Source organism: Nanorana parkeri, unplaced genomic scaffold (genome assembly GCF_000935625.1).
Source record: "Nanorana parkeri isolate BGI_ZX_2015 unplaced genomic scaffold, ASM93562v1 scaffold210, whole genome shotgun sequence".
Classification (NCBI taxonomy): Eukaryota; Metazoa; Chordata; class Amphibia; order Anura; family Dicroglossidae; genus Nanorana; species Nanorana parkeri.
The window spans coordinates 1268613-1283433 of NW_017306478.1; the positions used below are offsets into that span (position 1 = coordinate 1268613).

Genomic DNA, 14821 nt, shown 5'->3' on the forward strand with positions numbered 1-14821 from the left:
TCGCGTTCACCGCCCGCATCCGCGATCGGCACAGGGACGTGTGGAGAAGTAGTAAGGAGGAGCAGGTGTGGGGGGATGACAGCCGCCGACAGACAGGTAAGCCTGCACTTTCCCACACATGGTGCTTTATAATGTATTGCTGGGATTTGTATTCCTCTATAGCTGATGGTACATTGCGCTGTATATTATACATGGGAATACAAATCCCAGCAATAATGCATTATACAGCGCAATGCAGAATACCACCAGCTATAGAGGAGTACAACAAATCCCAGCAATAGTACATTATACAGCGCAACGCAGAATACCACCAGCTACGGAGGACTACAAATCCCAGCAATAGTACATTATACAGCGCAACGCAGAATACCACCAGCTACGGAGGACTACAAATCCCAGCAATAGTACATTATACAGCGCAACGCAGAATACCACCAGCTACGGAGGACTACAAATCCCAGCAATAGTACATTATACAGCGCAACGCAGAATACCACCAGCTACGGAGGACTACAAATCCCAGCAATAGTACATTATACAGCGCAACGCAGAATACCACCAGCTACAGAGGACTACAAATCCCAGCAATAGTACATTATACAGCGCAACGCAGAATACCACCAGCTACAGAGGACTACAAATCCCAGCAATAGTACATTATACAGCGCAACGCAGAATACCACCAGCTACGGAGGACTACAAATCCCAGCAATTGTACATTATAGTATAATGTACTATTGCTGCGATTTGCTGTATTCCTCTGTAGCTGCTGGTATTCTGCACTGTGCCGCTTTATAATGTACTATATTGCAAACCACACTTTTTTTCCTTCCACCGCTCCAAGCTTGCTCCTGTGATGGACTACAATCTCAATACAAACTAGTAGTCCATCGCTGGAGCCATTTTTTTTTTTATCCGATTAATCGAACTTAGTAATCGGCTAACTAATCGATTTTGAAAATAATCGTTAGCTGCAGCTCTACATAACATGATGACCGGGGCGCCTGACCTGGGGCAATAATCCTTTTTATTGGTGAAAGTAATATTAAGACACGATATATACTCACAAATGGAGCAAGAAAAAATGTCAAATTGGACTGATAATCGTCACTGGATGAACTGCTGTGGCGGTGGATGAAAAGCTCTGAAAGCAGAGTCACGCTTCCTCTAGCTTAACGCGTTTTCGGGGAACTTCCCCCTTCTTCAGATTAAGGATTATTGCACCAGGTCAGGCGCCCGGTGTTTTCTCTCTTTTCTATGCAGCCTTCAGGATCCCTCGTCTGTTACGGGGTAACCCAGAGGAACATTTCTGATTAGACTGAAGCTCGGGGCAAACCAACAAAACTTCCCCCGCAGTGGCAATGCAAGGGTTAACTCCTCATTCATGTCCAGGGTGGGCAACCTCAGTCCTCCAGCTGTTGTGGAACTACAAATCCCAGGAGGCATTGCAAGACTCTGACATCCACAAGCAGGACTCTTGTGCGTGTGTGCGCGCGCACGTGCGTGTGTGCGCGCACGTGTGTGTGTGTTCACAATATGGAGTGTGGCAGCAAAACAAATCATACCAAACGCATGACACGCACTATGGGATGCAGTGCCAGTCATTCTGAGTGTCAATGTACACTGCAGCGAGGGGGTGGAGGTAGGTGTCAGTGTACACTGCAGCGAGGGGAGGAGGTAGGTGTCAGTGTACACTGCATCGAGGGGGTGGAGGTAGGTGTCAGTGTGCACTGCAGCGAGTGAGGAGGTAGGTGTCAGTGTACACTGCAGTCAGGGGGAGGTAGGTGTCAGTGTACACTGCAGTGAGGAGGGGGAGGTAGGTGTCAGTGTGCACTGCAGTCAGGGGGAGGTAGGTGTCAGTGTACACTGCAGTGAGGGGGAGGTAGGTGTCAGTGTACACTGCAGCGAGGGGAGGAGGTAGGTGTCAGTGTACACTGCAGTGAGGAGGTGGAGGTAGGTGTAGGTGTCAGTGTACACTGCAGCGAGGGGGAGGTAGGTGTCAGTGTACACTGCATTGAGGCGGAGTCATGTGTCATGTCAGTAGGCCGGTAGGTGTCACTGTAAGCCCTGCCCCCCTCTTCTCACCCGTCTCTCCCGCTCTCTGGTTTCTCCTCTGCTGTCACTGGATCGCAGCCGCCATCACTCCACGTCGCTGCAGACAGCTGCGTCACTGCAGTCACATGACCTCCCAGCGCCCGTCCGCATCTGACAGGCTGGAGCTCGGCTCTGACGTCAAGACAGCGAGCCAAAGGGGCGTGTCCTCCCGCTGCTGCCTGGGAACGTCCTTAGCGTGTGGGCGTGACCAGGAAGAGGTCTATGTTGGTGGGCGGGGCTCTGCGGCACACTGGGCGTGGTCAGACTAAAATAGAAGCCTCGTCTTTTATTTACAATCCTGCAATCCGGGTTGGCAGCCGGGGGAGTTCTCCTGAACTAAGGTGGGGGAGGTGTAGACTTATCTAAAGTCAGTGTGCCAGTCAGTCTGCTGATCAATGACTTCCAGTCCAGAACTCACCGCCATAGGGTGTCACTAGGAGGAGACTAAAAGGAGATCAGGACTGCTGGGACTTGTAGTTCCATATTGGCTGCGTCCTCTCATCTGGAGCTGCTGGGACTTGGAATTCCACATGTGATGTGTGCTGCTATCTAGACACTGAGGCTGCTGGGACTTGTAGTTCCACTGTGGCTGGGTGCTGCTATCTGGGCACTGGTGCTAATGGGACTTGTAGTTCCACTTTGGCTGGGTGCTGGTATCTGGACACTGGGGATGTTAGGACTTGTACTTCCACATTGGCTGTGTGCCACTATCTGGGCATTGGTGCTACTGGGACTTGTAGTTCCACATTGGTTATGTGCTGATATCTAGATACTGGGGCTGCTGGGACTTGTAGTTCCACATTGGCTGTGCCGATATCTAGAGGCTGAGGCTGCTGGGACTTGTAGTTCTATATTGGCTGTGTGCCACTATCTGGACACTGGGGATGCTAGGACTTGTAGTTCCACATTGGCTGTGTGTTGATATCTAGACACTGGGGCTGCTGGGAGTTGTTGTTCTATATTGGCTGTGTGCCACAGCCTGGACACGGGGGCTGCTGTGACCTGTAGTTCCACGTTGGCTGTGTGCCACTACCTGGGCACTGTGACACGTAGTTGCACATTCGCAGGGTGCTGCTATCTGGACACTGGGGCTGCTGGCACTTGTAGTTCTGTATTGGCTGTGTACTCTTCCTGCATAATATATCCCCCCACACTTCCAGGTACCATTGTAACCAATCAACGTCATTCACTTCACTCTTCAGGGGTCATATGGATATGGCTGATCGGTGTATGTGGAAAGTGTACACGGAGCTGCACATGTGCATTGTAAAGAGTCGTGTAACAATCCTGTATGGTACCATCTCCTCCAACCACAAGTCTGTCTGCTCTCAAATGAACATGGATGGAAGGCATCGCCCATACACACGAGATCTGATCATGGATGGAAGGCATCGCCCATACACACGAGATCTGATCATGGATGGAAGGCATCGCCCATACACACGAGATCTGATCATGGATGGAAGGCATCGCCCATACACACGAGATCTGATCATGGATGGAAGGCATCGCCCATACACACGAGATCTGATCATGGATGGAAGGCATCGCCCATACACACGAGATCTGATCATGGATGGAAGGCATCGCCCAGAGACACGAGATCTGAACATGGATGGAAGGCAGCGCCCAGAGACACGAGATCTGAACATGGATGGAAGGCATCCCCCATAGACACGAGATCTGATCATGGATGGAAGGCATCGCCCATAGACACGAGATCTGAACATGGATGGAAGGCACCGGCCATAGACACGAGATCTGATCATGGATGGAAGGCATCACCCATAGACACGAGATCTGAACATGGATGGAAGGCATCGCCCAGAGACACGAGATCTGAACATGGATGGAAGGCAGCGCCCAGGGACACGAGATCTGATCATGGATGGAAGGCATCCCCCATAGACACGAGATCTGAACATGAATGGAAGGCACCGCCCATAGACACGAGATCTGAACATGGATGGAAGGCACCGCCCATAGACACAAGATCTGATCATGGATGGAAGGCATCACCCATAGACACGAGATCTGATCATGGATGGAAGGCACCGCCCATAGACACGAGATCTGAACATGGATGGAAGGCATCACCCATAGACACAAGATCTGATCAGGGGGGGAGAGCAAACGAGATCTGAACATGGATGGAAGGCACCGCCCATAGACACAAGATCTGATCATGGATGGAAGGCATCACCCATAGACACGAGATCTGATCATGGATGGAAGGCACCGCCCATAGACACGAGATCTGAACATGGATGGAAGGCATCACCCATAGACACAAGATCTGATCATGGATGGAAGGCACCGCCCATAGACACGAGATCTGAACATGGATGGAAGGCATCACCCATAGACACAAGATCTGATCATGGATGGAAGGCATCCCCCATAGACACGAGATCTGATCATGGATGGAAGGCAGCACCCAGAGACACGAGATCTGAACATGGATGGAAGGCATCGCCCATAGACACGAGATCTGATCATGGATGGAAGGCATCGCCCATAGACACGAGATCTGAACATGGATGGAAGGCACCGCCCATAGACACGAGATCTGATCATGGATGGAAGGCACCGCCCATAGACACGAGATCTGGAAGGCAGAGGTAGTATATAATCTGCTACATTGTATTTATTGTCTCATGTGAATCCGTCATTTACAATGAATAAAACTCTGGAATGTCATTTATATATATATACAAAGATTGTTACATTTATAATAAATAGAAAGTCCTATTCATTCCGCAGTGTGAGGGGAGGTCCGCGGGAAGTTCTAGTCCCTCGTTTCCACGCGCTGAGCTCGGTTCAGTCCGTCTTTTTATTGGAGGTCTCTTCCTGTGTGTGAGTGACACTTCCGTTCACGGCTCCATTACTGGCCGGCTGTGAAGAGAACCAGTATGAGTTAATAATGGAGACAAATGAATATCAGGAAAGAATCAGACTCCCACATGTGGACACGTCTCTAATTCCTTATAGTATTGTGGTGGAAATGTTATTAGGATGTGTTTTTGATATATTGTATATGTGAATATTGTCATCATGTCTGTCAGTGTCGGGATTGGAGCGTGACCCGGATTAAATCGGCACTGAGGGTAAACCATTGGAGTGGATATCTTCCTGTGGATATGCGTGGCGGAGCAATGTTCTCTCAGCGCGTGTATGGACGCCGGCTAGGGCCCCTGCGCGATACGCGGATTTATTGGCTTGGCGTGGATGCACTTGCTTTGAGGACATAGTATTATTTAAGATACATATCTGCCTTTTTGAAAGGAACGTGCGTTCGTATTTCTGATGCGTCTGATCAGCACGCTGGAAATGGTATGGCATTGTCCCTGCAGATAAGCTTCCATTCATAGGAATCATAGTAACCTTGCTCACTGAGCAGTGCTGGATAAAGTTCGCTCCAGTGTAAATGGGAGATTGTGTTTGTGGGTCTGGAAAGATGGCGGCTAGGAAAACATGCGGCTGTGCGCACGGTTTATGGGCTATGCACACGGGTTTATGGGCTGTGCACACCACTTCTACTATGATACAGACATACACTCCCTTTTCTATTGTATACATGTGTGTTGTTGGCTGGCTATGTTATGTTGGTGTATTGGGGAAGTGATGTTGGTTGTTGACATCACTTCCTGTTTTGTCACTTCCTGTTTGTGATCCTTTTGTTGAGATATAAATAAAAGAGCTGCTGTGGTGGGGGAGAGACAGAGACTTGAACACAGATCTCCAGCTTGAAGCCTCTCGTCTGACTCTGCATGATTGTTGCCTTTCCTTGCACAAAAGAGCTTAATACACGTGCTTTTAAGCACGGGGAAATGTGTTTGTGTTTGGTGCACTTTTAATGCGGCAGGGATTTGTGCGTTTAGCCCAAGCGAATTTCCACAACAGTATTTGGGGGATATTATTGTATATCATCACATTTCCCACTGACGCCAACAAGGAGGCACCATTCCTCCCACTGACGCCAACAAGGAGGCACCATTCCTCCCACTGACGCCAACAAGGAGGCACCATTCCTCCCACTGACGCCAACAAGGAGGCACCATTCCTCCCACTGACGCCAACAAGGAGGCACCATTCCTCCCACTGACGCCAACAAGGAGGCACCATTCCTCCCACTGACGCCAACAAGGAGGCACCATTCCTCCCACTGACGCCAACAAGGAGGCACCATTCCTCCCACTGACGCCAACAAGGAGGCACCATTCCTCCCACTGACGCCAACAAGGAGGCACCATTCCTCCCACTGACGCCAACAAGGAGGCACCATTCCTCCCACTGACGCCAACAAGGAGGCACCATTCCTCCCACTGACGCCAACAAGGAGGCACCATTCCTCCCACTGACGCCAACAAGGAGGCACCATTCCTCCCACTGACGCCAACAAGGAGGCACCATTCCTCCCACTGACGCCAACAAGGAGGCACCATTCCTCCCACTGACGCCAACAAGGAGGCACCATTCCTCCCACTGACGCCAACAAGGAGGCACCATTCCTCCCACTGACGCCAACAAGGAGGCACCATTCCTCCCACTGACGCCAACAAGGAGGCACCATTCCTCCCACTGACGCCAACAAGGAGGCACCATTCCTCCCACTGACGCCAACAAGGAGGCACCATTCCTCCCACTGACGCCAACAAGGAGGCACCATTCCTCCCACTGACGCCAACAAGGAGGCACCATTCCTCCCACTGACGCCAACAAGGAGGCACCATTCCTCCCACTGACGCCAACAAGGAGGCACCATTCCTCCCACTGACGCCAACAAGGAGGCACCATTCCTCCCACTGACGCCAACAAGGAGGCACCATTCCTCCCACTGACGCCAACAAGGAGGCACCATTCCTCCCACTGACGCCAACAAGGAGGCACCATTCCTCCCACTGACGCCAACAAGGAGGCACCATTCCTCCCACTGACGCCAACAAGGAGGCACCATTCCTCCCACTGACGCCAACAAGGAGGCACCATTCCTCCCACTGACGCCAACAAGGAGGCACCATTCCTCCCACTGACGCCAACAAGGAGGCACCATTCCTCCCACTGACGCCAACAAGGAGGCACCATTCCTCCCACTGACGCCAACAAGGAGGCACCATTCCTCCCACTGACGCCAACAAGGAGGCACCATTCCTCCCACTGACGCCAACAAGGAGGCACCATTCCTCCCACTGACGCCAACAAGGAGGCACCATTCCTCCCACTGACGCCAACAAGGAGGCACCATTCCTCCCACTGACGCCAACAAGGAGGCACCATTCCTCCCACTGACGCCAACAAGGAGGCACCATTCCTCCCACTGACGCCAACAAGGAGGCACCATTCCTCCCACTGACGCCAACAAGGAGGCACCATTCCTCCCACTGACGCCAACAAGGAGGCACCATTCCTCCCACTGACGCCAACAAGGAGGCACCATTCCTCCCACTGACGCCAACAAGGAGGCACCATTCCTCCCACTGACGCCAACAAGGAGGCACCATTCCTCCCACTGACGCCAACAAGGAGGCACCATTCCTCCCACTGACGCCAACAAGGAGGCACCATTCCTCCCACTGACGCCAACAAGGAGGCACCATTCCTCCCACTGACGCCAACAAGGGGGCACCATTCCTCCCCCTGACACCAACAAGGGGGTACCATTCCTGCCGCTGACACCTGATCGCACAGGAAGCTGGCTCCATGTTCCCCTACGGCACTGCCTGTCTCTCTGAAGAAATATTCCTCTGACCGGAAGTTCCGTTATCGAGGGGAAAGTATCGGAGCATTTGGGCGAGTACTCAGTATCGGTGCATGCCTAGTTTTACATGTAATGATTTGTAGGTCAGTAACCACAAAGGCCCCATTCACACTCAAAACGCACGTTACTCCAATGCATGGAAATTAACCTGCTCTATGTTGGGCTGCAGTGGTATTCATTGTGAATGGCATCCCAATGCATTGTACAGTATGTTCCGACGCACTGCACCACAACGCATGTACCATCTGCTGTGGTGTGCAGCATTTTTTTTAAAAGTGTTGTAAGTTTTTTTTTTTTTAACCCTTTCTGCTGTATTGGGAGCCCATTCATAATGAATAGGTTGCCTTAAAGGAGAAGTATTGGGAGAGTGAAATGCACTCATCCCCATGGTTAGAGCCGATGAGTGAAACTGCAATTGCCCCATGTTGGCTCTATAGAATGAGAACTGAGTGATCACAAACTGCTGACCACGGTCTTCTCCATGCAGTGAATGTCAGTCCACAGGGATTCCCCTCTCTGCTCCTCCAACGCTGACTGTGGAGGTCCAGGGTAGGCAACCTCAGCACTGCAACTACAAGTCCCATGAGGCATTGCAAGACTCTGCCAGCCACAGCCATGACTCCCAGAGGCATGATGGCATTCGTACCCTGGTCTAGAATGATTGGGAAGCACTCTTGTTCCCAATCCGGTGGTCAATGAGAGCCAATCACATTGATCATAAGGGTATATTTACAAAACAGAACCACCAGCTGAGCTGTCATTGTGCCTCTGCAGAGGTTGTCATTTCAGAACAGGGGAGGTGATATTCAGTTACATCGGTCAGCATTAGGCAGCAAAACATACATTGACACCCCAACCCACTGCTTCCAATGACACATTTTGCCCCCTAGTGGAAGTGAAGTGTAGTGGAAGGAGTGGGTTGTGGTGATAGTGTTCATGATTATTGAACAATAAAGTTGTTCTTAGCCTGAAAGAGAACAGAGTGCAGCCTTGTATGTGCCACGTGAGACTGGAGGGGGATGATGGATCCCGGAGGCATCTGCACCTGTGATTGCGTGAAGGAGTTGAAGCAGACCAAGGCACTCTACGGCCCTCGGTCTGCCGCGCTCTACGGCCCTCGGTCTGCCGCGCTCTACGGCCCTCGGTCTGCCGCGCTCTACGGCCCTCGGTCTGCCGCGCTCTACGGCCCTCGGTCTGCCGTGCTCTACGGCCCATGGTCAACCGCGCTCTACGGCCCTTGGTCTGTGGCAGTCCGTGCTCATGGTCCGCACATGAACCAACCTGCACGCATTTATGGCTGGCTGACCTCCATGGCTGGTTCATTCTCTGCAAGCCATAGCCCAGCACTGGTTGGTGATCGGTCCGTTTCCAGACCACGTCATGGGTCCTCCGCAGTCATTGGTTGCTAGGACTGCTGGGCAGTCCTAACAACCAGTGACAAAGTCTGCCCACCCCCAGCTCTGCACAGTTCCATGGAATTAACGCACGGTACCGGGGCCATGCACCTAACGTATGTTAACAGTGCAGAAGGTGCGTTGCCAATCATTTCAATGGAATCCCAAATGCTCCTCCTGGATGCAATGCGGTACTATGGGTTGCGACGCAGTGGATTGCATTGTGGGAGGAGGTGCATTTGGGGTGGCATTGAAATGAATGGGAATACAACAATCCTGCTGCACTATAACGCATGGTAGTTGCATTGCCTGGTACCATGCGTTAATCTTATGAGAAAGTGGGATTGCTGTGGCGGGACTCCAGCAGGGTGGCCATGTTTAGACTCCATCATACAACCCCACATACCTTACTGCTGCCGTTGCACTCCCCTTGGTCTTTGCTCCCCGCGGGCGGGATGCTCTGAACGGCTTTCTTTGGCCAGATCCGGCTGATGAAGGGAGATATGAAGGGGTAGAGGATGGGCTCCAAGAACTTCTTGTAGACCCACAAGAGGATGGGGATGACGATGCAGGGGATGCACACCATGGCTGATGACCTGTAAGGAAAACATCTGTCAGCAGTCACCTTCACAGACAAACATATCACATACATGAGCAATGACATCACACCCTGCCCTCCGATCTCTACAATGACATCACACCCTGCCCTCCGATCTCTAGAATGACATCATATCCTGCCCTCCGATCTCTACAATGACATCACACCCTGCCCTCCGATCTCTAGAATGACATCATATCCTGCCCTCCGATCTCTACAATGACATCACACCCTGCCCTCCGATCTCTAGAATGACATCATATCCTGCCCTCCGATCTCTACAATGACATCACACCCTGCCCTCCGATCTCTAGAATGACATCATATCCTGCCCTCCGATCTCTACAATGACATCACACCCTGCCCTCCGATCTCTAGAATGACATCATATCCTGCCCTCCGATCTCTACAATGACATCACACCCTGCCCTCCGATCTCTAGAATGACATCATATCCTGCCCTCCGATCTCTACAATGACATCACACCCTGCCCTCCGATCTCTAGAATGACATCATATCCTGCCCTCCGATCTCTACAATGACATCACACCCTGCCCTCCGATCTCTAGAATGACATCATATCCTGCCCTCCGATCTCTACAATGACATCACACCCTGCCCTCCGATCTCTAGAATGACATCATATCCTGCCCTCCGATCTCTACAATGACATCACACCCTGCCCTCCGATCTCTAGAATGACATCATATCCTGCCCTCCGATCTCTACAATGACATCACACCCTGCCCTCCGATCTCTAGAATGACATCATATCCTGCCCTCCGATCTCTACAATGACATCACACCCTGCCCTCCGATCTCTAGAATGACATCATATCCTGCCCTCCGATCTCTACAATGACATCACACCCTGCCCTCCGATCTCTAGAATGACATCATATCCTGCCCTCCGATCTCTACAATGACATCACACCCTGCCCTCCGATCTCTAGAATGACATCATATCCTGCCCTCCGATCTCTACAATGACATCACACCCTGCCCTCCGATCTCTAGAATGACATCATATCCTGCCCTCCGATCTCTACAATGACATCACACCCTGCCCTCCGATCTCTAGAATGACATCATATCCTGCCCTCCGATCTCTACAATGACATCACACCCTGCCCTCCGATCTCTAGAATGACATCATATCCTGCCCTCCGATCTCTACAATGACATCACACCCTGCCCTTCGATCTCTACAATTACATCACATCCTGCCCTCCGATCTCAACAATGACATCACACCCTGCCCTCCGATCTCTAGAATGACATCATATCCTGCCCTCCGATCTCTACAATTACATCATATCCTGCCCTCCGATCTCTAGAATGACATCACACCCTGCCCTCCGATCTCTACAATGACATCACACCCTGCCCTCCGATCTCTACAATGACATCACACCCTGCCCTCCGATCTCTACAATGACATCACATCCCACCCTCCGATCTCTACAATGACATCACATCCCACCCTCCGATCTCTACAATGACATCACATCCCACCCTCCGATCTCTACAATGACATCACATCCAGCCCTCCGATCTCTAGAATGACCTGATACAATGTAGCACTATGACATATCACACACTTCCTGTCCTCTCTGCCATTCTACCACCATCTGTTACCCGGTGATGTCCTGCATTTCAGGTGTCTATAAGAAATCCCCCCCTTACACGACATACACCCCGATATGACCGTACACCAACCTTCCGTCTACGTTTCTTTTAATCACCGGACCGCAAACAACAATTCCGCTTCCGTTTTCCCAGTGACGTCCCAGAGCGTCCTGTCTCTATACGGCACGGGGTGTACCAGCGCCCCTAGCGGCCGTCTGATATACTGCAGGGCGCTGTTATGTACCAGGCACTAAGCATGCCCAAAGGCAGATGATGGGGAGCAGTGTACTCAAGGATTTATAGATACACAAACATTTCAAAGAGATAAAAGTCCAGCACAACCCTCACATCAAAAAATGTCCCTTTTATAAAAGGTGCTAAAATCATGTTTCTGGTGAATGGCACGCTGACAGTAACCCCTCCCACATCCAGCATGCTTCAGTCATCCTGTGACTGTCAGTGTCTTGCAATGCCTCATGAGACTTGTTACTCCACAACAGCTGGAGTGCCCAAGTTGCCTACTGTTGCCGTAAATGAATAAGCAGTTCAAAAATGCCTGTTTTCCCTTTTCCATACAGATCCCAGGAAAGTTGGATATGCTCCAGAACTCCTTAACAAGCACACACAGCGGCGTCACAAGGGGGGTGGGGTCCGCACCGGGTGACACCAAAATGATTAACAAGTACTTTTGGTGTCACCCTATCTGGAAAAAAAAGACACTCGGTCATGGACTGAGAGCTCGACAGCTGCAGAAAAGAGAAGGGGGGGACCCCTGCAGCATTCCTTATCCGCCAGATGAACGTCCCCTCTGGCATGCGTGAGTAATGATGTCACATGTATATGTAATGATGCGCACACCGGGTGACGCCATAATGACTGACGGTCATTTTGGTGTCACCCCCTCTGAAAAGTCGGGCACTCGTTCATAGACTGAGAGCCCAACAGCTGTACAAGAGAGGAGGGGACCCAGCGGCATACCTTATCCCACCAGATGAACGTCCCCTTCATTCTTTGCCAGCGTCCATCAGCAAGATTACCACCATCAGTGGTGTCATTAAATCACATGTACAAGTAATGATGCGCACACCGAGTGACGCCGCTGCAAACACACCCCGCTGTAAAACCCATAAAAGAGGAGCATAAGACGTTCACTGCGCAAACAAACTGTATTTGAAAAAGTTCAGCGTGCTCTCGCCCAGCACAAAGCAATGACTCCGATTGCTGAGTGTTACCTTTCTGGTGCTGTGAGGGTGAGTGTCCCCCAATGATGTCACAGTGTTCAGAAGAACCCCACTGTGCACGTTTCCCCTCAGACTTCATCAGGAGTGGTAAGAACCAGAGGTCTTGCTGAACTCCATACCGGAATATCCAAGAGACTCGTGCAAATGTGTGGGTGCTTGTAGTGACCACGGACGGCACCGTGAATAACACAAATGAAGACAAAATGTCACCAGCACACCATAGTAGTAGTTAAGCAATAGTCCATTTAATGACACATTGCCATTCAATGCAAGCGCAATCGGGGCCTCATGGGGTCCCCTTCATCAGACTCAGAATTACGTCAATTTCTTCATTCTCCTCCTTGTGTGTTTGTCTCACGGTTTTTGTTCAGGAAGTTGCTCCAAGTCCTGAGTTTGTATATTTTTAGGCATCCCCTGTATAGCAGCCTATGGATACTGCACAGAGACACTGTCATTGTTTTCATTAGGGCATTCAATTTTACTCAGGTGGTTTAAAAAAGACGCAAAGGCACTTTTTTTCATAGTACACAAGAGGTGAAATTGTAAATTAACAATAATGTGCATGATTGCACACCTGCAAAACTATGCGTCTTATTTCTTATCCCGGTCTCCTTGCTGCTGTGCAGGCCGCATACTAGCAGGACCTGGGATTCTTTAGCACCTCTTGGGTTCAGCTCTTGCAGCTGCATGGACCAGAGGTCATTGGCTTTCCACTCCTCCCTATTAGTATGTCATTATGCTCCCACATTTGCATAGGGGACAGAGACCATCAGGGCTAGAAAAAGGCAATGCCGTGGGTGCCATGCTATGTGAAGGGGAGTAGCCACAGCTGAGATGGAAGCCTTTTCTTCCTCTGCATTGCCCAGCCACGTCCTGATTCAGCACTATGGGAAGCAGAGATAACCCACATTGTTGTGTCCTTAAAGGCAGTCACCGACCTGTGCCCCCTAGTGGCTGCACAAAGCACTGAGGTGCGTTTAGTTCCTTAGCCAAGCGTTGAGTAGCTGTCCTGCAGTGCTTCTGTTTGCTGCAGTAGCTTTACTGAGCCCTTCAGCTGCAGTGATAAGCAAAATGGCGGAGGATATTTTTGACTAATAAATACAATTTTCCAATGAATATTTGATGTGCTCGTCCACCAACAGATGAAATTGTAGGTTCCCACGCTGAATCGATTTCCTCCATCGGGGTTCAGGCATCTTTCTCCAGCGCTGCCAGGTGTGCCCACAGTTAAAATGGCTGCTGGTGCTATGTCCCCGCCTTCCCCATCAGGGCCCATTCACACTAGATGCAGTGCGTTCCGGCCCAATTCTGGCGAGAACGCACTGCCTCGCATTGCGGCCGGCTCACTTTTTAGTGGATTGTGCCTGCAGTCCGGTGTGATCAAAATGCTGCAAGCACTATTTTTATCGCATCGGACCGGACTGCAGGCACAATGTGCCTTACCATTCACTTGAATGGCCCACCACGCCCCTTCCTGCCCCACTAAAAAGTGAGCCTGCCGCAATGCGAGGCAGTGCGTTCTCGCCAGAACGCACTGCATCTAGTGTAAATGGGCCCCAACACTCAGTGCTCTGCATCCTTTTCCGCTGCAAGTGCTAAGTTAGCAGTGTTGAGCGCTGACTTGCAGCACAGCATTCAGCGGCAGTTTAACTCAGCGCTCGCAGCGGCTGAGCAACTGAACGCACCTCTGGCCTCACAGGACACCAACATGGAAGAGGAAGTGCTGGGGCTTAATGCACCGCTAACAGCAAGAGGAGCAGCTGCCTCTGTTCACAGCACCAGGTGAGTACGAGGTATAGCAGGGGCCAAGGTATCTTTTCCTTATGGGGCCATCTCACCTCATGTGGGTGATATTATTCCAGTATTGGAATATACACTCAGGATTCCACCCAAACAAAATCATGGACGGCCCTACTGAAGAATCCTATTCTCGTACAGGCACAGAAAGGGGTGGGATTAAAGGGAAATACATCAGACTTGTGGTGTAAATAACGTTGCTTTTTTTCCATGAACCAAATGAACAAAGATATAAAGACAAGTTCGATGTGGCGATCCTGCACCATCTGTGCCAAGTTAAGTTAAAAGTGCTGTGCATCGGTTTCTATG

At 50.8% G+C, this 14821-nt stretch overlaps 2 protein-coding genes across 3 annotated transcripts in view; both read right to left on the bottom strand.

Annotated features, from left to right (window-relative positions):
* The window catches only part of DYM (dymeclin), a 300965-nt gene extending 298747 nt beyond the window's left edge, over positions 1-2218 (bottom strand). For both annotated transcript variants that reach the window (XM_018555737.1, XM_018555736.1), the window contains exon 1: positions 2086-2218. The gene's annotated coding sequence lies outside the window, so the exon portion shown is untranslated. The remainder of the gene's footprint in view (positions 1-2085) is intronic.
* Positions 2219-4904: 2686 nt separating this feature from the next.
* Positions 4905-11591, bottom strand: CUNH18orf32 (chromosome unknown C18orf32 homolog). Its single transcript, XM_018555724.1, has 3 exons — positions 11561-11591; positions 9653-9857; positions 4905-4989 (listed from the first exon to the last, which is right to left on the bottom strand). Exons 2-3 carry the CDS (start codon positions 9830-9832, stop codon positions 4915-4917), a joined length of 255 nt encoding a protein of 84 aa, XP_018411226.1. The 5' UTR covers positions 9833-9857; positions 11561-11591; the 3' UTR covers positions 4905-4914.
* Between the last annotated feature and the right edge of the window lie 3230 nt (positions 11592-14821).